Source organism: Chinchilla lanigera, unplaced genomic scaffold (assembly GCF_000276665.1).
Source record: "Chinchilla lanigera isolate Chin_1 unplaced genomic scaffold, ChiLan1.0 scaffold00018, whole genome shotgun sequence".
In the NCBI taxonomy this organism is placed as follows: Eukaryota; Metazoa; Chordata; class Mammalia; order Rodentia; family Chinchillidae; genus Chinchilla; species Chinchilla lanigera.
In genome coordinates, this window is record NW_004955419.1 from 24238256 (window position 1) to 24265549 (window position 27294).

The 27294-nt window shown below is 41.6% G+C and overlaps 2 protein-coding genes across 3 annotated transcripts in view; both read left to right on the forward strand.

The window, feature by feature from the left end:
* Positions 1–27294, forward strand: part of Grin3a (glutamate receptor, ionotropic, N-methyl-D-aspartate 3A) — a 167174-nt gene that overhangs the window by 132896 nt on the left and 6984 nt on the right. For both annotated transcript variants that reach the window (XM_013513084.1, XM_005382793.2), the window contains exons 7-8: positions 24166–24330; positions 25612–25688. In XM_013513084.1, coding sequence (XP_013368538.1) covers positions 24166–24330; positions 25612–25688 — 242 coding nt within the window. The remainder of the gene's footprint in view (positions 1–24165; positions 24331–25611; positions 25689–27294) is intronic.
* Positions 14517–15475, forward strand: Ppp3r2 (protein phosphatase 3, regulatory subunit B, beta). Its single transcript, XM_005382792.2, has one exon. It carries the CDS (start codon positions 14629–14631, stop codon positions 15139–15141), a length of 513 nt encoding a protein of 170 aa, XP_005382849.1. The 5' UTR covers positions 14517–14628; the 3' UTR covers positions 15142–15475.

The window sequence follows — 27294 nt, forward strand, 5'->3', positions numbered from 1 at the left end:
ACTGTTTGATGATGCTTGCCTGTATGCATTTGCACAGCGAACATGCCCATCTGCACTGACTCGAATATTTGTCTTGAACAACATAAGACATAATTTCAGAACACAAAGATAGAATATAATTCACTGAAACCAGTCTTCTGCTCACTGGCTGAACTGGGTCTCCTCTGAAGGCCCTCTGCCTGCTGGATTTCCCTGTGCTCAACATATCAGAATACCATGGAGTCTCCATCAGCTTATTTTCTTCCTTCTCCCAAGAAAGGTGAAAAGAATAAAACATGTCAGTACTTCATTCGCCTTCTTCTTGCCTCAATATCCATCACTCCTAGGCGGTGTTTATACAGAAAACAAGGCTGGCTTTAAATCAGACAAGCCGTATTCAAAACTTACCACTTGCACCAAATAAGAAAGTTGCTGCATCCACCTCGGGCTCAGCTTCTTCATCGCTCAGGGGCTTTTTCCAGGAGGGCCAATGATCACAGCCCTTCCCTCCCTCCACCTGTCCGGGAGAGGGTGGAAGACACAGAGCAGCAGAAGGAGGTGTGCTCCGGACAGCACCTCTCCCAACAGATTCTTTTTGACCCCTGAGGAAGATATTCCTGTTTATTTCTGACTTTATATCCACTTTCCCAGGTACAATTCCAGTCTATGTCTGTTGACACAAAGCAATTAATCTCCCGCTTTCAATCTGAAGATCATCCTACTTTAGATAATAAATTATATAGTCACCTAACACTGAAAAATGAATGATATTTTTTCCTCCATTCCTGGTGATTTCACATTAATACTTGGCTTTATGTGAGAACCTTGATCTAGGTGCCTCCCTTCTCTTTACAACCCCAGAGCTGTCTAGCTGAAATTTCTCTGGAGGATAAACTCATCTTTGAAAGAAATTCCAAGGCTTTACGTGTTCCCCAGAGTCACCCAGAGAATTGCTGGTCCTCACTTGGGCAATTTTCAGATAGGAATTTTAAGTTGACCTCGGGTATTTCCCCAGCACAACTGGTCCTCTGCTGCAGAGGATTCACTGGCAATCAACCCTATGGGGAAAATAAGGTGGCGGGGTGTAAATTCCCTTCATCTTCTGACTCAGCAAAACAATAAATAAATAAATAATTCTTTTCAAGTCCCCAAGAGAATTTAAGAGCTCCAAGGCAACAGTTTTATGAAATCTGTTATTTGCAAGGGAAGGAAGACAATAGATCACAGCTTAGTCAGCTCCCAAATTTCTGCAAGGCATTACTGACATATGATAAAATGTCTCTCTTGCACATTTCCTTAAAATAATGGTTGAGTAATTATACTTTTAAATGAGGCTAGCCAAGAAGAAAGAGAATGCAATGGTCTTGGCAGAGAACAGACAGCACACTCAAAAAGACAGGAGCGTTTTAAGAAAACCATTTGCAAACATAAGATGTAAGGAAACCAGTACAGATAGTGTGGTGGTATCCCTGATGGGTAAAGTGAAGGAGCCATCACCACACCTCGCCTGGAGGGAAAGAAAGGGAGAGAACCATTCCTAGAACTCAGAGGGGCATAGAAGACGGCTTTCTAAGAGCTGTGGCACAGTCATCCATGGTGACCTGGATGGAAGAGAGCGGGAGAATGGATACCCTACCTTAGTCCCCACTCCCTTCCCATCTCTACCACTGCCTTAGGTGGAGGGAGCTGGTCTTTGAGGTGCGTAGAAGCCTCTTCTCGGGGTACAAGAAAGAATGATGCAAAGTGGACAACAGATTGGAAGGGTTAAACATCTACATCACAAACCCTTGTGACAGATGGAGGGGAAATGGAGAGAGTGTCAGGAAAGTAGTCATCGGCTGAGACTGTACAGCCCCCGCACCGGATCCAACCAGGTGGAACAGGGATCCAACCAGGTGGAACAGAGAACCTGCTTTGCTCTGGTCAGAAAGAGAAAGAAGTGCCACCAGGGTCACTGGAATGACCCTAGTCTTAGCAGTCAGACCACTCTGAGTCTACCCTTACTGTGAGGAGACAATACTTGGGAATGTCCTTGGGAAAATTACTGAACCTTTCTGAGTCTCAAATTAATGTAAATCTTGCTGCATTGTTACAAAGGATTCCCTGGTTGGATGAGATGGGGAAAGAAATATGGAAAATAGTGTAAGAATAAAAAATTAAACTTCTCCGTGGTTCTCCTTTCCAAACAACTGCAAAAGAGGACACTGTGGAATGGCTGAGATGTGGCTGAGCTGGAGGTCAGCGAACTCCTTGGGACTAGAGCAAGGCCAGGAGGTGTCTGGCCTTGGTGTTCTTCTTTGTTAACTACAGCACAGATAGCTCTGATAATATTTCATTTTAAGTGTTCTCAGCAAAATACTGAGACCCTTGTACTTTCGGCCCCTTCACTCCCACCTCCTTTTTACTGTGTATAAATAAAGATACAGACCACACTGGGTTGTCACTGCCTCTCCAACAGAGAGGTCAGGTCCCACCTGGTCCCAGCTTTCTTTTTAGTATGTGTATAGTTTTTCCTTAATCTCCCATTGCCCCCTCAGGACCCTACTGGTTGCAAGAGTCGCAGCAGACACTTTGCTCTTTCTTGAATGTACTCCACTCCTCATCTGCTTCCATTCCTGTCCACCAACTCCAACATAGCCTTTCATTTCTTCTTGCCTCTCCCTACCCTTGGCCTCTATGAGCCTTAAACTTCACCTCCTAAGAGATGAAACTGCAGGGCAGGGAGGGAGTGACAATGTCTGATAAATGCATGCTGAAACAATTTTAAAAGCTGAAATTTAAGTGGCAGGTGCAAACATAAAAATAACCATGACATCAAAATAACCACATCAAAATGGCACATCACAATGTCATGAACCCAAATCACTAAAAACCACTGAGGTCTTCCCTTTGCAAAATATAAATGATAGTCTATGTTTCTGGTTTGAGACAAAGAACAGAGATAATATGCATAAAAGAACCTGACACACAGTAGGTGCTGAATGCATGATAATTATATTTGTCCTGATTCTGGTGTGAACAAACAGTGTGACCTTTGGCAGAATACAAGTTTTCTAAACTTGTTTCCTTCCCTGAAATAAAATGGCCATCCAGCACGCCCAGCAAAGAAATACAGTGATTCTGAAGTAGGTTTGTTTAGAGAAGTCCTGGCCTATGCAGCTAAAAATATGGGTCTTGTAATACAAAGGACAGTGAGCTATCTGGTCTCCCATTTGGCCTCTTCATCCCTAAACTTTTCCCCAGTCTAACTCCCAAGGATGGCCAGAATATGTTTCTAATATATTAGTACTTGTTCACCTACTGATATTTGTTCACTGAGTGAAAGTTTTCTCACAGCAGGTTTGTTTCCTGTGAGTTTTAGAGGAGGAAGAAAGGGAAGGTGTAGTCAGCCACACATTAAACAGCAAAGCAGAGCCCACAAGTCATATCACAAATCTTCAAGGCCAGTGTTCTACCCAGTTTATCTTTGATTTATATTCAAAACCCAAAGACAGTGAACGGTTAGGGCACCGGGAGAGGGGTGAGTTTTAATGCAGTCTTTTTTGTTCTGGACACCTAGGTCACATCGCAACACCTTCCTACCCCTCTCATTTCCACTCCTTCCCTTTCCAATTTAAAATGTCACTGTCTGCATTTCAACCTGATGAAAGTTATGGCAAGGCAAGGAGAGTTAATGACTGTAGATTGCTTTAAATTGAAAACCCGTGTATGTCGGGAGCCACCTTGACAGCTGAGTGCTTCCCTCGGAAAAGCCTAAGTAATTAACTTTAATATTTAAGCCAAGCATAAGGTCACATGGAACCTATCCAGGTAGTGCTTTCTGGAAACCTGAAAGAGCATGAAGCTGTACATTGCCCTTTTATGATCTTAAGTAGAACTGGGTGTGAAAAAAGGGAAGCTAATTGTATCAGTCAGGATTTTACTAGAGAAAGAGATAGAACACAAGATATACAAATGTGTAAGAAATTACAAGATCAGCTCACAACAGTTAGCTACAGAGTTGGGTGAGGAAGCATGCAGAGGGTGTCTGCACACTGGAGACCAAAGAATTCAGTCCAAGGTCTGGAGTTCATTGCAGCATTCTGGGCCAGTCTGTATCAGGAGGCCGAAGGGTCTACATGGAAAGGCCGAAGGATCCAAGACGGAAGCCAAGAGTCTGCACTAGAAGCCAAGAGATGATGTCCAACCTGAAGGTGAAGACTGGAGCTCCTCCAGAAGCCCCTCTGTCCTTCCTCATTTCCCTTTTATATCATCTAGGTGATGATCCATCCTAGGGTGGCTCCTCTACACCCTAGGGTGTAGAATTGCTAAGTCAGTTTAGTTAAGCTTCTAAACTTCTGAGGTTGACACAATCAATCAGCCATTACAGTAATCTAGAAAGACCTCATCTTCCTCTACTACCAGAACAAGCTCAAGCATTTATTTATTCATTAATGTATTCTTCTGTGCATCCATCCATCCATCAGCAAACATGTACGGATTGAACTCTATGCACCAAAGCCCATGTCAGGTGTAGCCAATACAGAAATGAATAGAGAGCCCATAGGCAAGAGCAGACAGACTTATGAACAAACCTTCTATTCCTTACCACCACTGAGGCAGCAATAGAGGTAGATGTAAGGTAGAGAAATGACACAAACAAGACCACAGGGAAGAACCCACCAGAAAAAGAATGAGAAAGATAATGAAATTAAGCCTTCTGCTCCAAAGATAATGCACCCAGTCATGATGTCTCAGGAATTCTGAAATCATAGGTGACCACTGTCCTTGGCCCACTTATTATGCAGCCACACCTAGACTTCTGCATAAATTATACGCCACTTAACCTCTCAGGTGTTCTGCCATGTAGCCTTCCTATTACCTTCTCAAGGGCAGGTGCATCTTTTCTAATCTTCATATGGCAGGCGGTCTGAAATAATAAAGCATTTAGCTCTGTAAATGGACATATCAGGGTTGACTCCCAGCTCACCACTGTGTATCCATGCAAGTGGTGTAGATTCTAAAATTTCAGATTTTCTTCTTCAAAACAAAGAATTAATAATAGTCCCTGCTAGGAAGTGCAAAGTCCATTTAATAAAATCATTTAGGAAAAAATGCCTAACTTACCAAACATCCTCCCCTCCTCTTATGAGTATAAAACCACACACCAAGCAAAAAATAGTAGAGGAATAAAACAACACACAAAATTACAACTGTCACACCCTCCCTTATGACTCCATCTTCAAAAACTTCTGACATAAACTATCTTTTACTTGTTGTTTATGTATGTCACAGAACTGAAGACTTTTTGATAGGAGGACTTGAGAAATGCACAATGCTATAATTTCCCATTTTGCAAAGTGCTGTGTTAACCAGCTTTTACACTATTTTTTTTCCATTTTTCCGGCTTATCATCTAGTTTGGAGTGGAACAAGTGAAGAGATTTATATAAAGCGTTAGGCAGCAGTTACCGCAGGTCTGTATAGAAACAATAGTAGCTATTTTCTATAAATGTGGTCAGTGGTGTTTCAAACTCACACTGCTTGTGGGTGGGCCAGGAACCTACGGTTCTCCAGGTTTGCATCCTTTCACCCATGTTCTAACAAACGTAGGGCTTTTGCTTCCCTCTTGTTCTCTGGTTACTATAAATGACGGAAGCTTGAATTCTGATATTCAAGTGTCCCCTTCACCTTTGCTAATGAAAAGTAAATAGATCTCATCAAGTAGGGCCATTTTCTTTTACATGCTAGAGATACTTGAGCTTAAATTACACCCAAGACCACATACTGTTAATGGTTGTTGGCTTTTCTCTTAGTTAAATTCAGTGAATTCATGAATATTTACAAAGTGCTATTTACTATGCAACTGAAAGGTATGAACAGCGCCCAAACTGATTAGGACTATTGTGAGAGAACATTTTCCTTCCATTATTTTAGACTTCCATGCACAGAGGTCTGTGGGGGATCTCATGAAATGGGATTCCTCCCAGACCCCTGTTCCCTGTGCGGTCCATTGCCTCCAAGCTCTGAAGAGTGCAGTTTGAAGAGCACAGAGAGCGGAAATGGGTGAAGATTGCCATCTAGTGGCTCTGAAGTGAGGAGCCGCAAAATATCAGAAAGGACTTTGTTGTTGCTCACAACCTACATTAACCAAATCGAAGGATGTGAGAAATTCCCCTGAGAAACTGCTTCTGAGGGCCAGACGTGGTGGCGCATGCCTGTAATCTCAGCTCTCTCGGGAGGCTGAGGCTGGAGAATTGCAGAGAGTTCTAGGCCAACCAGCACTACATAGTGAGTTTAAGGCCAGCTTGAACTACATAGCAGGAACCTGCAAAGCAAAACAACAAAACAAAAGAAGAAAGAGAGAAGGGGAGGGGATTGCTTCTGAAAACACTCCTCATGTAATGGCCATGAGAAGTGATGGAATTTCAGAATGGGTTGGATTAGAGCGAGGCATGCTGGGGGAGCCCTGGAGCCCTTGCAGGGTGCCCCACTCCTCCCATGGTGGCTTCCTGTGACATTTAAGCATAAGCATAGAAGCCAAAGCCTTCTCATTTGGAGCCAACTTCTGCCTCCTGCCTCTGAAACCTCTAAGACTTCTGTTCTAGTATTATGGGTTGAATTATATCCCCTCAAACGTACAATATTGAGATCCTGAAGTCCTAACTCCCAGCACCATGGAACATGGTCTGGTTTGAGCATAGGGTCAGTGTAGATGTGATTAGTTAAGATGCAGTCATATTATAGTGGAGTGAGCCCCAAATCCAATATTACTGCTGTTCTGAGAAGAAAACTACCATGAAAACATAGAGACATACAAGGAGAATGCCTTGTAATAACGACCGTTGAGACTGAATTTTTGAACTGCAAGCCAAGCGTGTTAGTCAGCTTTCAATTACTATAATAAAATGACTATGATAATCAGTCTATTAGGAGGATCGATTTATTTGGGGTCTCAATTTGGATGTTTTAGTCCACAGTCATTTGTCACTGTTGCTTTTTGTGGTCTAGTTGAGGCAGCATATCATGATGAGTTCTGCTTAGAGGCAGGAAGCTCCTCACCTCAGGGCAAGACACAAAGTCACACCTCCAATGACCTGAAAGCATCCCCATAGACCTCACCTCTTAGAGGTTTCAACAGCTCCCAACAGCATCAAGGTGGGGACAAAGCCCTAACATATGGGCCTCTGGGGGAGCTTTTCAAATCCAAACTGCAACACCAAGGAATGTCAAAATTGCTGGTAATGCACCAGAAACTAAGAGGAGGCAAAGAAGGTTTGAACTACAGGCTTTGAAGGAAGCATGACCCTGCCAACTCCTTGATCTTAGATTTCTAGGCTTCAGAACTAGAAAACAATGAAGTTCTGTTGTTTAAGCCACCTCATTTGTGGTGCTTTGTTACAGCAGGCCTAGCAACTTAACATACCCAGCCTTTCACCTCTAGCGCCTGTGTCATCTTAGCTTAGCCCCTCATTTTCCAGACAAGTACATGTAGTCAGCATCCGTCCTAGTTGCCCTCCCAGCTGCCAGTCCCTTGACCTGTTCAGTAACCCATCACAGTTGCAGAATCATCTCTTCAGAATACAATTCCTACGTACCCTGTGTTTTCTCTGTTAATTCGAAACCAAAAGTCTTAGGTAAACATCCCACGTCCTCTTTGATCTAGTGTCCCAACACTTCTTCTGATACTTTGCTCAAGTACTTCGGCTACATTTAAGAGAACATCTTACTGAAACCCACACTGGTCTCCTGTCCCACTTCTGTGGTTATAGTATTTGCCTACTTTGTCTCCACCAGGATCAAACACTTCAATTAATTAATTAATTAATTAAACCTCATCTTATTTCCGGGCAAAAGGAATTTCTCAATTCTCCGAGTTCTTACAGTTCTATATCCTTCCTTCTCTGACAGTATCTGTTAGTATTCATCTTCTGTTACAATTCATTATAACTCTCCAGTGCCTCAATTTACTCAATGAGTCAATTGAAACATAATTCACTAAGATGTTCCATAAATCAGTATTGCTCTTTCTCCAGTGTCTAGGTCGTGGCCAAACCATTACTCCCCTTCCCCTGACTTTATTGTTTTCCCTCAGCCTCCCTGCTTCAGCCACGCTACACAGCTCTAAGTTCCTCCTACTTCTTTTGCTCCTCCTACCCCGATGCCTTTGCATGTAGAATTTCTTCTGCTTGGAACACTTACCCCTTCCCAGAGCATCTAGTTAATTTCCTCTATCACTTGAGAGTTCAACGCCATCATCACTCCCCTAATAAAGGTTTCTGGATGTGCAAACTCTGCTGGTACCAGGTACCTCTCCTCTGTAGCACTCAATATAGGTACATTTTTACATCTATGGATGTGATAATTTCATTAATATCTAGATTCCTTATATAACTACAAGCTCTATGAGACAAGGACAACAGAGAACATATCTGCTTTTGGCAACTGTTGTATACTTCTCACCTAGTAGGTGCTCAATAAATATTTTTGAGGGAAAAACAAATAGTCAAGTATATCAGTGTGTATACAAACAGTCCATAAGAATTCTCCATTTTCCATTAGAATGAACCATTTGGAAACCTAAAATCATAACCTCTATCACTTTTGTACCTACTGTATGCTAGAAATTGAGTCTAATTTTTCAAGTATCCTATCTCATTTAATCTTGAAAATGATGCTATGAACTAATGATCACTACCCTTGCTTGCCTGAAATAACAGTTAAGCAGTAAAACCACACATTCCAAACTCATATTAAACACCAGTCCTCAATTACAAAAGAAAGCAAATCATATTATTCCTAATCCTTTTGACTACACATAATAAACATAACAGGCTGCTTAAATAGGTTACATCTTTAAAGCCATGTTGCTTATTAAACTAGATGTCTCAAAACTATATTTCTCAGGTGACTGTACCTTATTTACCCCAGTAAGCTCCACCACCTGGCATAAACCCTGCCATATACCAGGTGCTCAATATATATATATTTGTTGCATGTATTTAAATTTGAAGCATCACATCCAAAGAGTATAAAATATGCACAGTCAGAGTCAAAGTTTTGCTTTAGAGAAAGCAAATAATTCAGTAGAAAAGGGAAAAGAAGACGGGATACAAACATGTTACTGAGTACCTACTGTGTGGGCTGGGACTATATTATGTGCATTTTAAATACTTTCTTACACACAGCTGCAATAGCACTATGATGTCATTATATCACTCCTGCTTTGCAGATCTAATGCTTCATGCTCAGAAGCAGTTTAAACTCAGGGCTGTGGTGGTTCCACAGACTACACTATGGCCAACGCCAGTACAATTAGATGCTAAATATGGTGACGGGCTATTCCATATAAGGGAGAGACTTTCCGACTAAAGGTCAAGACCACCTTTAAAGGTTTTATAATGAATCTGTGACCTCACTCAGAAACTCGATCTCCTGACTGACTTGGAAGAGGAAGCTTGATATGAGTCTAACACCTCATCAGTTCCATTTCTATCAGCCTTATTTTCCAATGTGAGTTGATTTTGTATGTGACCATCTCCCAGTTCTTAATATGAAAACTCCTTGAGAGGGAAAAGTGATGACCTGCTGAAATAGATGTGCCATCAGGTTTCTGGTTACTTCTAAACAAATCCATCAGCTCCCTCATTTGTGTACTGCAGTATGTGTCCTGTAACCCACATCATTCCACAATGAGAAACAGAAAAAAAAAAATCAGTAGTGTTTTCCAATCAAATAAGAATGACTAGATGAAATTGAAACAGTGGGGGCTGGGGATTTAGCTCAGTGGCAAAAGCGCCTGCCTGGCAAGTGCAAGGTCGTGAGTTCAGTTCCCGGTACTGGAGAAAAACCAAAAAAAAAAAAAAAGAAATTGAAACAGTGACGCTGACCCCCATAATAATGCTCAACTATCTTATAAATCGTAGGACAGTGGGGAGCTCCTCTTGACACTGGCTAGATCACCAGCTCCAGCATTCTGTACAATACAGGAAGAAGACAGTTCTTTCTGCACATGGCAATTGTTTCAATGAAGTGGTGCCATCTGCCCAGGATCCCCTGTTCAATTATCACATTAGTTAACCCTTTTTTTTCCTTTTTGTTTTGTGTTCTTTTTTGAAACAGGTTCTCGCTTTGCAGTTCAGGTGGGCGGGCCCTGAACTCTCTATGTAGTCCAGTCTGGCTTCAAACTTTCAATATCCTCCTGCCTTAGCCTCCCAAGTGCTGAGATTACAAGAGCGCACCACCACACCTGGCTACATTAGTTAACACGTGACAAGATCTCTCTCTTATAAGTCATTTCTATTAAGCAGGTGTAATCATTATCACCGTGTACAAATGAGGGCACTGAGGCTGGTAATGTGATAGCTTCTCTAAGGACTTACAAGGCACAGCTGAGACCAGAAGCAGGAATAGTTAGATCCTACGCTCTTTCTGCTATCCCTTATGGCCTGCTGATAACCCTCGCATGGCTGGATACAGCTTCCTGAGAGTTCCTATAATGGTAGCTCAATAGCAGCATCAAGGAACTATGTACTCAAAGAAAGTCAGTGAGGAAGGTGCTCAATGGGCCAGTGAGGACCATTACTGTGGTCCTCAATTCTGTAATTGAAAGTTCCTGATTGGTCCTCAAAGAGGCCTGAATTAGGAAAGCCGGAGTTAATGCTGGTAAAGTACTTAGAGCGTTGAGCAACAGATGTAACTGATATACAAGGAGTGTTTGTTCAATATACATAATATATTTGTGTGCCCGGGGCTGTCAGTTATTCTAGCTTAAAGATTTCTTCTCTACTAGCAAAGGCACACAATAAAACTAGTAATAATAACACTGATGATGATTTATCACATTGGCTGATTTCAGCTCTAATCCTCCTAAAACTGCACAAAGTATAGATGTGATCAAAGATACAGTAAATGTTTAAATTAAAAATAAAAAGAATTTATTACAGTAAAAGACTCATCACCATGAATTACCCTCAACACAGCCCCCCTTCAGACACAATTATCCATCATTACTGCCCCTTTCAGAGGCACTTCTAGAAGTCCTCTTTCAGGAGTGTTTCTTCATAGCTCTTCAATGTCCTGAATTGATTCAAACTATTTACGGCAATTTCTGTCAAAGAGAATATTACAATGCTCCCTCATCTGCCTTACTTACTGTATCATGGATCCTGTGACTTTGGGCTGTCCCCTAGTGTCAAAATGACCATAAGGTTAAATGTTCTGAGTAATTCAGGATACAGAGGCACCCACAACAGCACAACAAAATAGTCTCGGGAAAGTGGCCTTCCAGAGCTGCTTGAGAAAGGGGCAAGAAGGAGGGAATAAGGGTGTTCAAAGCAAAGGAGACCGTGTTGAGTGGAATCGATGGCAAGGTGTCTTTTAGTGTAATAATTCTTTTTTCAGTTCAAATGTTCACCATATTATTTGATCATAACTCTATGTATTAGTCCTATTTGGGGGATGAGAAGAATAATATTCAGCAACTAGTCCAAGATCTTACTGCTATTAAGTGAGCAGTAATATCTGAAGTTGGATAATCCTGTTTTTCTTTCCACTTTCTTATGCTTCTTTCAGACCTAATTCAGTCAGTTGGAATAATAATTTAATCATTCAATATTTTAGCCTTCAAACCTTTCAATTTTCACTAAATAATCTCAATCTGTGCTGTCTAATACGGTAGCTCCATATGGCTTTTGAGCAAGACCAAAGCTGTGAATCCTAACTGAGATGTACTGGAAGTAGAAAATAAACACATAGTACAAAAAAGGTAAAATAATTCATTAATAAATTTGAATCTTGGGGCAGGGTTATAGCTCAGTGGCACAGTGCCTGCCTGGCAAACGCAAGGCCCTGAGTTCGATTTCTGGTACCAAAATAAGTAAATAAATAAATAAACTTGAATATTGATTACATGGTGAGCTAAAATTGGATATATTGTGTTAAATTTAAAATTATTAAAATTAATTTCCCTTTTTTGGTTTTTAATATGGCTACTAGAATGTAGCTGCTTGAACATGGAGACTAGAAAAATTTAAATTATATAAGTGCTTAATATTATACCTCTGTGAGACCATACTGCTATAAGTTATTATACAAATCTCCCACATGTTGACAACAGAGAAAATCAAACAGGAAAATAAGTTTTTGCTTTTGAATTATTCTCATGGCATCAAACCTATAACCTAAGATGTTCAAACACTGAGTTCCATAGTATTTGCAGAATCCTTTTTCTTTTTACTATAATGCATAGCAAAAAAAAAAAAAATACATCACCTTGCAACCAAGAATAATCTGGGTTTTGTTTATTAAACATATACTATATTAGCTTCATAAAGTTGGATGATATATAACTAAAACAATGGTTTAATGAATAGAGAAATTCACTTCCCCATGTTGTATTCTATTGCACTAATACTGATTGCAACCCACAAACCTAACTTTACAGCCTACTGATATGTTTCAACCTAATTTGTAAAATTCAGGCTAGTGCCTGTAATTAAAATACTGATTTCATCTACCCAGAGGTGAAGGGATTTTTGGTAAATAAGAAGGTGGATCTGGCAGAAATAAATGAGCCAGCAGAGGCTGAAGGTAACTCCTGCAAGTTCTGTGGCCTGTTCAGTTGGCCACATGGAGGGGAGATCTGCAGACTCAGTGCTTCCTCGCCCCTGTAGAATCAGCATTAATGAATATGTATGATGCCCAGCAACTGTTTCATCTGTTCAGCATCACTCCTTCTTACAGGGACAAGCAAATGCTTCTTTTGGTACCTGCCCTTCCTACCCATCTCCTCCTACTCCACACCCCAACTCTAGCCACAAGATTCAAATAAAAGTTGCCCTATACTGTAGGGAATGTCTGATGACTCATATTAGGGACACACCCCAATAGAGACCAGTCAAGCCTGTTCCTGGGATGTGTGGGATTCTAAATAGAGCAGTCTCTTCTGATGATTTACTTGTATTCAGACTTTTTTGACAAATTATTAACTTCCTATTGTAGCAACAGTAACAAGTATATTTCTCTTTGCTGAGTATCTTTCAATTATGTGAAATTCTTCCAACACACCTTTTTTCCTAAGCTTCTTATATTCTCTTACTCGAAGCCAAGAATCCAGACTACACTCTGATGATTTAAGATGGAAGGTTTGGCCAGTGACATAATTTCAGTGATTCTAAGCCACCCTGCACGCCCATATGCATGCAAGAATAGAATTCTGTTCTGCCACTGACACTTCTAACTTTTCAGGACTGCATCTTCCAGGGCCTGCGTATCTACATAGGTCTTTGCATCTACAGCAGTCTTTGTGCTCTAAAACCACACAAACCAGAATGGTTGGTAGCATTCGGACACCGGTAATTCCAGGCATCCTGTAACACAAATTAAGGTGGTGCTTTTAACATTGCAAATGCAGTAGGTTCGTACCCTGTCTATAAAGCAGCAATTAAGTAAGAGAAAGCATGTTCCTGATATAATATTGCAATTTAACTGGGAAAAATAGCTTTTATTTAATATCCATGATTAGCTTTTTTTAAATAAATCATTGCTGACAAATCAAAAATCATTTTCTTATAGAATATTAAAATTGCTATTCCTAATGATAAGGTACCTGGTGGGTTACTTAGTGGTGTCAGTTTCAGTGGTTACCCTAAGACTAATCTTTGGCTAAAGAACACAGACCATTCCAGTATCTTGTAAAATGAGGGAGCATTAGCCCCTTCAGTTTGATTTAGTGGCCTGAGATTGCCCTCAGGTCTCTTTGAACTATATTGCTCTTGGACCACATTTACTTCTGCATTTAGAGTAACTGATGTGCAGTTCCTAAAGTAAGAAGGTATGTGAGGCAGCCTATAAGATTAATCTTCAACAAAAAGATCTAGCTGAGTCAAAGGGGCAAATGGAGGCCACTGCCATTCTCAATACACAGAAAAGGCCTCTCCGGGCACATCGCAGCTGCTGCTGCTCTGCAGGACAGCCACCAGCCACCAGGCAACAAAAGCATGGATTGAAGTAATAGAGTAACAGACCGTATGTTCTTAGGCTCTTCATCTTCTTGAAAAACTTGCCCGGAAGGCAGCACTGTTTGCCTCTCAGGAATGTTAGTGCCTGTGGGGGATCAATATAAGAAATCCTGTGTGACTCCTGGTGGTCTCTTAAGACCCCGAATCCACAGCCTGAAACAGGTACGGAGGATGCCAATCAGATATACATAGTCATTCTATTTAGCACGCACAGGAGGCCTGCAGAGGAAGCATAAGGAGTCCGGAGTGTCAGCCTTTTTTAAGCACACACTCTGCGTGACGCTACTGCAGTGAATAACACAGACATGGCCGGTGCTCACTGGAGGTTTACTTTCTCTAAGGTGGGAGATGGGGTGAGGAAATGAGAAAATAAATTCAGCGCTAGCTGGGGGTGAAACCTGCAAAGGGCGTGAGAGAAGGAAGAGAGGGTGTAGCCCAGCTGGCTGCCTCTCACGCCCCTTTCCCCACTCCATCCCCCACCTACTTCTCCTCTCCTTCTTCTCCTCACTGTCCCCACCTGCCCTGCCCTGCCCTGCCCAGCCCAGCCGTGCGCTGCGCCAATGCCGCTGGTCGCGAGCCCCCAGCCCCTAGAGGGGCTCAACCGCCAGGCTCCCTGCTTCCACCCTGTGAGCTGTTGAGCCGCGACCAGGATGGGAAACGAGGCCAGTTACCCAAAGGAGATGTGCTCTCCTTTCGAAAAAGGTGAAATTAAAAGGCTGAGCAAACGTTTCAAGAAGCTCGACTTGGACAGCTCGGGCACTCTGAGCGTGGAGGAGCTTATGTCCCTGCCCGAGTTACAGAACAACCCGTTAGTGAAGCGGGTGATCGACATCTTCGACACGGACGGCAACGGAGAAGTGGACTTCGAGGAGTTCGTCACCGGCCTCTCCCAGTTCAGCGTCCGAGGCAATGAGGAACAGAAGCTGCGGTTCGCCTTCAGCATCTACGACCTCGACAAAGACGGCTACATTTCCAACGGGGAGCTCTTCCAAGTGCTGAAGATGATGGTGGGAGAAAACCTCAAGGGCTGGCAGCTGCAGCAGATGGTGGACAAAACCATCATCATTATGGATAAGGATGGTGACGGGAGACTATCCTTCCAGGAATTCAGCGCGCTGGTCAGGGGCCTAGAGATCCACAAGAAGCTGGTCGTGACCCTGTGAGCCTTTTTTGCGACAGTATCACTCAACAGCTTTTGCTCTCTTTGCTCTCATTCATCGCTACTCCAGCCGTCCAACAACTATTTCTCTACTACCTGGAATCGCTCCTCTCTGAAACTTTGGCTTTGTCACCATTGCAGTGTTAGGAATTGTTCTCTCCATGACTCAGGGTATCACCCTAAGAGCAGAGGAGCAAGATGAAGGAGTTTGGTGAGAGAAGAAATTGCTTAATAAATGTCTTTGTTTGTTTTGATTCGGTGGCCAAAATGTATACTGTCAACAGAACTTGAAAAGCTTAAGAATAAGAAAATATATACACGATTTGCATTGGGTGTCAGGTAAACTGTTTGCATTTACTTGTATTCAGACATCTTTGACAGATTATTAACTTCCTATTGTAGCAACAGGGGCAAAAATATTTCTCTTTCCTGAGTATATTTTAATCACTAGCTGTACAACAAAGGCCCATTTTCCCTGTAGTAAGCCGCAGCTCCTCTTCCCGTGATTCACCCCCAGTTCCGTGAGCATGTTTGCGGAGTGCAAGTCCAGTCCAGCTCCCCCTGTCTCATTGCTTCAGCCTCTATCAGAAACTAGCCTTGGGGTTCATGTAGAAAAAGTGATAAGCTAGACCAAGTGCCCAGACTAGCTGTCAGCTTTAGCAGCAAGGGATTCTCAGGGTTGGCTGCCCACTCCAGTGTTACGTTCAGAAAAAGGGTCTTCCAGTTATGTAGGGCAGTGTCCTTCCCAGAAAGTATTCACGCTGAGCATTCAGGCCCACCCTAGATGGAGTAAATGGGACACATACAGAATGGCCTTCCCATAGGTTACAGGCAGAAAAGATAAAGGCTTCAACAGACTCTCCCCCAGGCATTTGTGGAGGGTTAACTAGTAGTCAATTTGGAAGGTCCAGCTGAACTGAGTTAGCGTCATCAACCTGAGGATTGAGCCAAAATGACGGAAAAGAGGAACAGGAGGGGAAGATTGCGTGCTGCTGATTTTCCTGTAGAAGCTTGTTGCAGCTGGTTTTCCTGGTACAAACTCAGCTGTTCTCATCAGGGGAGGAGCTCATGTCCTCGCTCTGTGGACTGGGATGGCTGCTATTACTTTGGGGGAGCTCCGGTCTTACTTAGCCTTTGTCTTAATCATCGCTTCCTGGCTCCAGTGCAGATTCCTCAGCCATCTAGCACAGATCCTTCACCATGCCAGCACAGATTTTCTAGTTTCTACCACTGGTCTTAGGGCCTTCCCAGTGCATATCCTTGGTACTGGCTTGCATGAGGCACTGCTGTGAGATCTAGGCCTTCAGCTGGACTCATGTGGGACATTGCCATGAGATCCAAGCCCTCTGCCAGATTCTTCAAGATTCTAGCACAGACAGATCTCTTGTACTCTTCTTCGTTTGACCTTTTGGTTGAAGATTATAAAAGAATCCTATAAATTATGTGTCCTGTATTAAATCTATTCCCTTAAACCACTGATTATAACAATGCTGGGGTGGTATTATAGTGTTCTGAGGTGTAGAGATCACCAACCATGTCTCCACAGCACAGGTAAACAGCAGCCACAATACTTGAGCTTGGTTTTGAAAATCAGACCTGGGAGCTAGCGGAGAAAGTACGAGTTTTCACATCCTCAGGAGTTTTTTCCCTAATGGAACATTTTGCCTAGATTTCCTCACACCGGAATACTGCATCTAGATGTGTCCTGGAGCCTTTTGTTTCCAGATGAGATCAGATGTGTACACAGCGCCCCCTAGTTCACACTGCCATGTTGGTAGCTTGAGGATAGTCATGATGGGAAGAGAATATCATGGAAAAGAACAAAAACTTTTGGTGGTTTTCACTTTCTTTGGAGAGTCAGTTTACCAGTGAGTACACCTCCTGTTCCCACCCTCAGCATTACCAGCTGTCTGAAGTCGCTCCCCGCTGCTGGCAGATCTTAGAACACAAGCTGTCCTCACAAGAGCAGGGCCAGGACTGATTCCAGCATCCGTCCTTTTACACCACTTCTCTTTTGCACAGAAAACCACTCCCCATATAAGGTACCTGAGGGTGTCAAAATACCTAATGACACGTCCTCTTTCATACTTGCAAAAAGACAGCACAGCTGGTGGTTTTTCTCAAGAAAGATCAATTTCTACATAATTTATTATTGTTATATTTTGAAGAAGCTGGCAACTAGTCTTGACCAGAACAATAAAAATAGGAAGAAAAACAAAGTTTACACAAGTAAACTTTAGTTTAGTCACTGGCAGGATACCCATCTACTAAGTTAGTCACCCATCCACAATTTTAGTCACTGGCAGGATACCCATCTACTAAGGTACCCTGCTATACTTCTAATAGTTTACTAAAGAACTACAAAAAATAAGAATCCCTGTTCTTCTAATTCCTGTAAAGTTCCAATGAAATACATTAATAATCAGTCAACACTCTCTGTCCTATATTGATGTGAGTCAGAATTCCATTGCCAGGTAATATGGTTGAAAGACACAAAAATATTGGATTTGGATTAGTTACAAGCAGGTTATCCTCATAGTCACAATTAGTTGTATGAACATAAGCAACTTCTATGTTTTTCCTCTTAATTAAAACAAAGATCCATCCAAGGGCATTGTGAGGATTCAAAAAGATAAAATATGTAATGTGCCTAGGATATAATATGTTAATTCTACTAATTCTCTTTCCCCTGTTTTGGAATTTCCAAGAAACTGGAGAGACCAGGAGGGATTTTCAGGACTCTGGAAAAATATACTGGTGTCCTGTCCCAACCACTAGAAATGCTCAAAACCAGGCTGGGCCCAGAAATAAGGAGAAGTCCCCTTTTATACAATTTGTGGCATCAGGCCAGTAGAGATACAGAAGCAAAACAAAGGCAGTTAGTTATCCTAGCAGCTAACCTATCTCACTCTTGAACACACGTCCTGTGGATCTCATGATGTTAGGATGCTGGGAAGCTTGTTTATAATCCCATTTGTTAGCTTTACCAGTGTTGGTACCCAGCATTACTCCTCTCAGGGAAGATTACCATGAAGGAACTGCTTAATGTGTCTCCCTTATCAGTGAGAAAAGCCTAGGATGCTGTGAGAAAGCCCAAATGCACATTCCTGAGGGAGGGGCTGCCCAAAGAGTTGCTGCCTGAGCTGGGAACATTTTACAGAGGGAGAGAAAGGCGAAGTATCTCTTCAAGCTCTGCTATTCCCCTGCCTCCCCTTCTACAAGATCAGTAAGTAAAGAAGACATGAAGTAGGAGCTGCTTGTTCCTCACCAAGAAACTCACTTCTTTGAACCTCAGTTTGTGAAAATTTAGACAATTTCATCACATTTTAAAAACTATCAGATAATTTGACACAGGTAAAAACATAGGAAACAAAAGTAGTAAGGTAGAGACACTATTTGGCTACACCCATCCTAAAATTAACTAGACATTTGTATAATCCTAGACCAGCAAGAAAACCACCAGGAATAATGCCAGTGTTCCCACGCTCTAAGGGGCCAATAGCCTTCTGGACTTGAGAACTCAAGAAACTTGAGAAAAACACTCTAGTTCTGTTTTACTTTGTAGAGGAAATTTCACACGGAAAAATTGGGCATTTCATGCCAGCCAAGAAGACCTCTTTTAAAAAGACAGTATTTATAGTTACAATATGCACATTAGAATATGGAAATTTTGAATTATGACCAAGAGCTTGAAAAGTTAGTTAATTTTTCCAAATTTAACATGGAAAAGAAAAACATTTGAGCTTCTGAAGTGGCTGGAATTATAAGAAGCCACTTGGTCAGTCTACCCTAATATTCCTGCTCAAGTCTATGTGACAGAGCTTTGAGAGCTTGTTTCTGGTTTTAGCACTGAAAAGATCTGACTGGATATTTGGGGAAATGGGTCACATTTATTTCCAATTTAATACTTTGAGGGTTTTTTTCCCCTGAGTTATTTGTCAGTTGCAAAAAAAAAAAAAAGTTCTATACCACTCCTTGGGATGATAACAATAGACAGCATTTATTGAGGTATTATGACTTTTCATAAAGCCTTTGGTACATCATGTAATCATCACTACAACACTGTGAGGTGCACACCATCATCTCAGCTTTTATGCCATACAGATTGGAATCTTCTCCAAGGTCACCCATCTGGTAAGTGGCAAAACAAGGATAATTCCCAGGCTTTCTGACTCCAAACTCTGAGCTTTGTCGCTGTCACTGCATTCCTCTTATTTTTATGGCTCCAAATTTTACCTGTCTCAAATTATTTCTGATAGTATATTTAATGTGATCAGATCAAGCATCGATTTTCACAAAGGAGGAAAAAGGCCCAAAGAACTGACTTGCTGATCAAAGAGCAGCCTCCACCTCTTTTGTTTTATGCTTTGCAAACGAATTTTAGGCAAGGCAGTTTTAAATCATCTTCTAACTTCAGCTCATCTTGAGAAGCAGATGAAATTATTTAGATTAAATGGTAACAGCAACCAATATGCTCTGGGGCTACAGAGACTAGTAACAATATGTCATCATACACGTTAATGGATGGTTTCTGCTCTCTTACCATATTGCTATCTCCGAGCCAATAGACAGTCTATTATTACACAGCCTTCCAGAGACACATAAAAAAGGCACAGCCCTCTTCCTCACCAAAGAAGCCTTCATCAAGTAGCCTGCACCCATACTTTCCAGGGTTTTGCCTCACAGCGCAGTGGAAGACTTTGAAATTCACTCTGAATGAGATGGAAAATCATCAAGGGGCCTTGAACACAAGAGTGACATAATATTTTTAGATAGTCATTCTTGCTCTTAAGTAGAAAACAGACTGAAGAAGTTGGAGAAAATAATTAGAAGTAATTTCAGTAATCTAGGTGAGAAATGATGGTGGCTTGGACCACAGTGGTTGGTGGAGGGGGTGGCAAGTCATCAGAGTCCAGATCTACTGCAAAGGTCAGGTCTACCATATTAACAACACACAAGCTACATGATGCTAATGAAGAGAAGTCAAAGAGGACTTTAGAGATTTTGCTTTGAAAAATTGCAAGAATGGAGAATTTTTTTTTAAAAGACAATGTGAAAGACAGATTTTAGGGAGGAAATTAAAGTTTGCTTTAGATGTGTTACATTTGAGATACTTATTAAATGCCCAAGTAGAAAATCTGAGTATGGAATTAAAGAATAACATTCCCCAATTCTTAGAGTCACTGGCATATGGGCAGTGTTTAAAGCCATAACTCTGGATGAGAAAGTGAGTATAGAAAAGAACTGAAGGCATGCCCATGTTCATGGTCAGAAAGATGAGCAGGAACAGCAAAGGAGGCTGAGGTAGAACAGAGAGGGGTATCCCAAAACCAAACAGAAGAAAGGATATAAATGGGGAGAGAGCAATCAACAGTGTCCTACCTGCAGACATTAATAAAGTGAAAGTTTACTTGGGTTTCACACTGAGGCGGTAAATGATGGCTGATAGGAGTTGTTTGACAGGTGATGGGGGAAAGAAGGCAGCCCAAGTCTGATTAAGTGGGTCCAAGACTGAAAAAGATGATGACAACTGAAACCAATGTGTGTAGAGAATCAGGGAAATTGAATGGTTGCCTTATGTTGGGAAATGAGGATTGGGATGTAAGGAGGATTCACTTCATAGTACTTGATGGATAACATCTAAGGCAAACAATGAGTGAAATATTTTAAGCACACTTCTTGCTGGAGGCTTGAGAACCAGTCATTTATCCAGCCAGCTGTTTTATGTGTCCACATCTAAGTAAAATGCAAAAAAGGGTTTGGGCAGAAAGGAAATTGGTGATTTTGGTCTTTACATTTTACTGGATGCATTGATGTTCTGCGCAGAAAGCACACATTTGATAGGACAGACATCTCCTTTTGTCTGAATCAAGTCTGTTCCTAGAAATGTTTCTCAGTAAATTTCCATTATTTTAAATGGTAAAAATAACAAATTATTCCTGCTTCATCCAAGAATTTCAACCTCAGTTCCCTAAATAGCACTACAACACCCTTAGACACCTATACACATGTAATACCCAATGCAGGATTTATGTGCTGCTTTATATAACCATTCACCAAGAATTTCTGCATCATTTTAAGAACTGAAAATACCAATGTTCTAATGCTTATTTACTGGGTATGTCTGGGTACAGCATGGAAAATATGATTCCACATGTAAACTATGTTTCCCTCCATGGTACAATGAATACTTACTAATGTAGTTTAACAGATATGAAGTGTTAAACATAACAACTACAAAAACCATCGAGAAAAATAAACGAGTTTTTGAATGGTTGCGTACTAATTAAAGACTTGCTTAAGTGAAATGCAGTGGGCTGGAGAAACTTGAAGGACTAAATGAACCATAACTGCTTGAGGTTTGCCCACCGGGTAAGTCCTGGGACAATCTCTTAGACACTGGAGACTCTGGAAGTATGTGACTGTAAGCCGTCAAATGAAACTGCAGATGAAGTAATGAGGTGAAAAACCCTCAAAACTTATGTTTCTTTGCATCCTTTTTGTTTTCATTTATACAGCTCTCAACAGCATGAGGGGTTGTGATTGTATTTTTCAATGTGATTTTACTCATGTCACTTGCAACTGAAATTATTATTTTCTCTACGTCACCTCAATTTATTTTGTAGATTTGACATCGAATGTTTATTTCTCCTCTTCTTCTTCTCTGACCAACAATGTCAAGTTGAGCAATTTCCACTTTATTAGAAAAAAACATTTTCACTTGATAATGTGGAGTAGATGCACATATCTAATGCATAACATATTTAAAGAACGTGGTCCAAGGGGAAGATGGACTGAATTACAACAGCTGCTGCGCATCTTATCACGCAGACTCAGACACAGCTTAGACATTTTGTTTGGTGCTCACAGGCAGATGATAGTGGATTTTCAATTCCGATCCTGAGTTTTTGAACAAAAATTGTTTGCAAGTTGTTACAAAGAATGGACAGTGGGAATTCAGGTGGCAAAGGACACCAACAAAGGGTGTTCACTTAGGAGGTAGTGCGGGCCTCGGCATCACACAGTCCTGGATCCACAGCCTGGCTCTCCCACATATGAGCTTGTATGATCCTGGATAATGTAATTAACCTCTATGCACCTCCATTTCCTCAAATGTGAAATGCAGATAGTAATACTCAACTTACAGGGCCATTATATCACCATAGAGGTGCAATGTGGTGTCTGGCACACACATAAAAAGTGCCTGATTTTAAAAAAATACTTCTATCAATGTGTGAGGATAAACCTCAGAAGACTAAAAAGGAAGAGATGAATAATAGAAACTGAATACAGCTTATGCGTTACAGAGGTAATGTGAGGAATACAAAGTTACCATTATGCACAAGAGAATAGAGGGAAAAGCCATGTGTTTAAAGGCAAGACGATTCACTGTTAGTTGCCTTTTTCTTTTTCATCTTGGCATTGTCTTACAAAGCAGAGCCCACTGATTTAGAGTTTCACTGGATGTTTGATAATGTTAGTAAAAAATGAATTCACTGTTTGTTCTTCATCCACACCAATTGTTAGCTCATTAAAGCCTTCTAATAGCCATAGCTTATTGAAATTATGATAGGTACAGGCCAATGGCTATGTTCACACATTTGTATATTCTCTCTAGAGCTCAGTTTATACAGTTGTTTCCACTTGTACAGAGACACTGCAACAGAAGTCTAGTTGCCAGTGTAGCTCTTAGGGCCCAGTGCATCCAGATCTCCCAGATCAGTGTTCCTTGTTTCCTAGGATTGACCTTCTGCCTGTAGTCTGAGGTCATCTGCCTGATTTTCCTGCCTTGTGTCTCAGTCTCCTGAAATTCTGAGCCCCTGTTCAGCAATTGTCTTTCCTTCCCTGGAGATCCTAATGCTGATCTTTGATTCATATCCACTGCTTGAAGTCCTATCACTGAGAAAAAAACATCAGTGAGCCAGGCTTCACCAAATCCTGAACTTTCGGAGCTTTGCCTCTGAGACCTGATCCCCACATAAACCTCCCACCATAGACCCAGTGCATAAACCATACTTCACTAGCTCTTTCTCCAGGATTGGAGTGGGGAGAGGAGGGGAGAATGAAATAAGGACAGTTCCTTGAAGAGTATGAAAGATCACTCATATCAGACAAAGGAAGTAGTGAGGAGTGTGGGCTCTGGAGTCAGACGGCAGGGGCTTGAGTCCTAGCTCACCGTGACCTTACAAATGTTACTGCACTTCTTTGTGGCTATTTCTTCACCTCTAAAGCAGAGATAGTAACAGTGCCTACCTTACAGGCTATTATGAACATTAGGCAAGTTTCTACATGCTCAGAATTATGACTTATGCATATTAAGTGCTAAATAATCCTCAATAAAAATGATCACAAAAAGCTTCCAGCAAACAAATACCACCCAGGTTCCTTAGCATGACATCAAAGGGCTTACACAGTATTTTTTTTAACTATAAAATGGGGGTAGAGTTTCTATTACCTTATTGGAAAATTTTGATCTGGTGGAAAAATGGCAACCAATAAATATTAAGTTGTTTTCAAGGTATTGAACTAGATGATCTCTATGTTCTCCTCCAGATCTAAATTCTGCAATTGCTACACTTACTATCTTCCCCCCTTGAAATCTAATCATTATATCTAATCATTCTCTGGCCTTGAGAGAGGCTTTTACCTTTACAGTTTTTCAATGTTTTACCATATGAAATTTTATTAAAATATATTACTGTCTTAATATATCAAATTCTGTTTTAATATATTAATGTTTTGATATACTGTTTTTCTTTCCTTCTCTCTCACTCTCACTCTCCCCGTATGGTTGTCCAGACCCAAGGTCTTGGGACAACTCCAGGGATGTGTTCGGACAGTGAGAATAATATGTGCAGAGCACTCCAGGGACTGTGCTGTGCAGCATCCCTCCATCCACCACTGGCTGACTCCTTTCTCAGGAAGAGTGCGATTCACCAAGCAAGGAATAGTCTCCAGCTTTCCTTGGGTCTGGAAAGCGGTGGGCCACGGGATCTCCACATTCATGATCTTTCCTGTTTTGTCACAGACTTTGCAAATGGGCATCAAGCATTTCTCTGGACTCTTCGTGCTGCTGTGCATCGGATTTGGTCTGTCCATCTTGACAACCATTGGTGAGCACATAGTGTACAGGTTGCTGCTACCACGAATCAAAAACAAATCCAAGCTGCAATACTGGCTGCACACCAGTCAGGTGGGTGCTTCAAGTCTCTTGCACTAATATTCTCATACTTCAGAATTCCAAATGAAGAAATGATCTGTACTGACAGACACCATGTTATCCGACTTCTCTCGGCACTTTACCAAGGGAATGAGGGTGGCGTAGGCACTTTCAGTTACAAGATGGATTTCCCTCTATCCCACGAATTCACCTTCCTCTTATGCTATCCCAGTGTCCCTTCTGCTCCCCAAAGCCTCCTCTGCTGCTCGTAACGGACACAATAGAATTGTTTTTAATCAGATTTCACTTAATAGTGACAACCCAAAGAGATGCTGTGAAAAATGTTTCCCACATTTTCTTGTTAAAATTAAAACCCTATAAATGAGCTTGAAGTTCCTGTTCCCCTTTAGGTGACTCCATTTGCTCCTGTTCTCTTTTCTCTGGCTCTGAGGCTTGAGACCTCCTAGTGCCAAGGACAAGCCACACAGGACCTCAGTTCTTCCCAGTAGACAACAACACAGGGATGGATTTATGCGAAGAAGCAAAGTGCTGACAGACTGAGCACTCAGGCACAACAGTTTGCACATTTCTCTCCAGGAAATTAGGATGGAGGGCCGGGGCTGAGGTATCTTTTGATGGAGGGACTCCAGCAAAGAACGTGATTTCACCTGACCAGGGAGTGGATGCACTGACTCAGCCTCCCCACGGAGGGCTCCCTCCTGCCTCCCACTAGGCTCTGGGTCTCCTCTCAGCAGCCAGGCTGCCAGTTGTGCCACTTTTGCCCCCTATTGCTGACCTCCTTGCTTTGTTAATGCGGTACCTTTTCCCTGCTAGATGTTTCTCTCACTGATTTAGTTACAACTGAATTCTATTCTTCCTATTTTCATCTGGGAAAATTCTGCAGACAAGTGATGTTCTCCGTTCTATGATAATATGATTACCTTAATTCCCAGGAGTTCTGCTTCCCTTCTTTGTCTTGGTTTCCAAGAAATTCACACTTACGATTTTGACTCTTCACTAGCAATTGCATAAGGACTTTAGCTATGCATGAGTTATGATAGCGTTTCTTTCTATCACATTTCTAAGCTTTTACCAGATCTCTTTGCTTTTCTGCCAGGTAGAAAAATAATTTAGAATTTCTGTCCTAGAGATTAGGGGCTGAATGTTGATCCACTATCAGGCAACCCTGGAAATTTGGTTAAAGAGGCCAAGGTTTGCAGCAACTAGATACTCCATTAAATCTCAAGTGGTACTTTGTCCTCTGACCCGTGTGCTTCTAATGATCTCTACCTTTGAATCTGTTCTTTCCACCAGAGATTTCACAGAGCATTAAACATGTCATATGTAGAAGAAAAGCAGCAGCGGTTCAAGACCAAACATGTGGAAAAGAGGTAAGAAAAGATCAATGCCAGCTATCTTTGTATCTGCTAAAATAAAAGTTTAGGGATGTAGCTGGAATCTATGCTCAGAAGAGAATTTATATCTAAATAATGATTCAGATCAAATCCAGTTGATTTGTTGATAAAATCAATATAAATACATGTAGTTTCAGACAGAACAAAATAAAACATAAACAAATATAGACACTGAAATGCAACAAAGTCAAAATAATCTCATGGCTACAAGTGCAAGTGCGGACTGTGGAGCGGAGCATCGTGTGTCCAATCCTGTCTCCATCACCCGTAACACGTGCCGTCTTGGGGAAGTTATTTGACCTTTATTGTGCTTCAAGTTTCTCACCTGGGGAATTGAGATAAAAACAGTACCCACAGCCAGGCATGGTTGCACATGTCTATAATTCCAGCACTTGGGGAGGTTTAGGCAAACCCAGCCTGGGTAACTTAGCAACTTAGGAATCCTAACTTTGCCTCAAAATAAAAGATAAAAAGAGCTGGGAATGTAACTCAGTCCAAAGACCCTGGGTTCAATCCTCAGTACCACAAAAAAGGGGGACCCACTTCCTAGAGTTGTTCTATGAATTAAATGAGATATTACTTGTAAAGGTCCTGAAAAGGTCTTTAAAATATTAGTTATTGTTATATACAAAATAATAATTGATGAGTATTTTAGGCAATTAATTTTATGGGATATTATCTTTGCAGGTTTCCAGCCCCCATCCCTTTCCAGCACTGCAAGAAATATTTGAAATATGTGCTAACCATGTCCTGCCTCATCTATTCCTGACACTCTTTGAAATCCCTAGAAAAGAACACTTCGTTAATTGGAAGTAACATCCATTAAATGCATCAGTGACACTTAAAAATTCAGATTTTACACCTTCACCATAGCCAGCCTGGGGATGGCAGCTGCCTTATTGGTAGTGACTGAAGATGATAAAAGCATTTCAGTCTGGTTCCCGGTGGCCTCTGTTGCCTGCTGCCCAAGGCAGCCCTCCTGGTCCTGTCAAATGCCCAGAGGCCTCAGAGGAGGGCATCAGCTGTAGCAACTCAGCCATCTGTGGCATAGCCTCAGCTCAAAGCTTGGCTTTCTGGGTAGGTTTGAAATCTGACACTCACACTTCTCATTTAGAATGGGAAAAAAAGGGGCAGACAACATGATTTTTTTTTCCTTCTTTGCTTATTATATCTCCTCTGGGGCTGCCGCGGTCCTTTCTCTCCAGGTTACAGAGAGCTTGTCAGAATCACTCCCATTGTCTGTTAAAACCTCTCTTTCTAGTCCGTGGGCACTCCCTGCCTCCTCTCAATCTGTGTTATCCCGGTATCATTGGGCAAATCAGCTAGCGACAAGCTATAGACTAATCAGGTCACAACTGCTCTGTGTCATGTTACATAGATTTGGCTATAATTATTTTTAACATAAACTTTAACCAGAGGAACACAAGAAGACACTGAAGCAAAGATATCATCTTACAATGACAAAATACGTGTTTTCAGCAAGAATAGAAACAGGAAGTGCTGTGTCCTGCACAGCTCTTGAGGTTTGAGGGGCAGAAGAGGACAGTGAGAGGATGAAGAAATAAAAGATAAGAGATAGAAA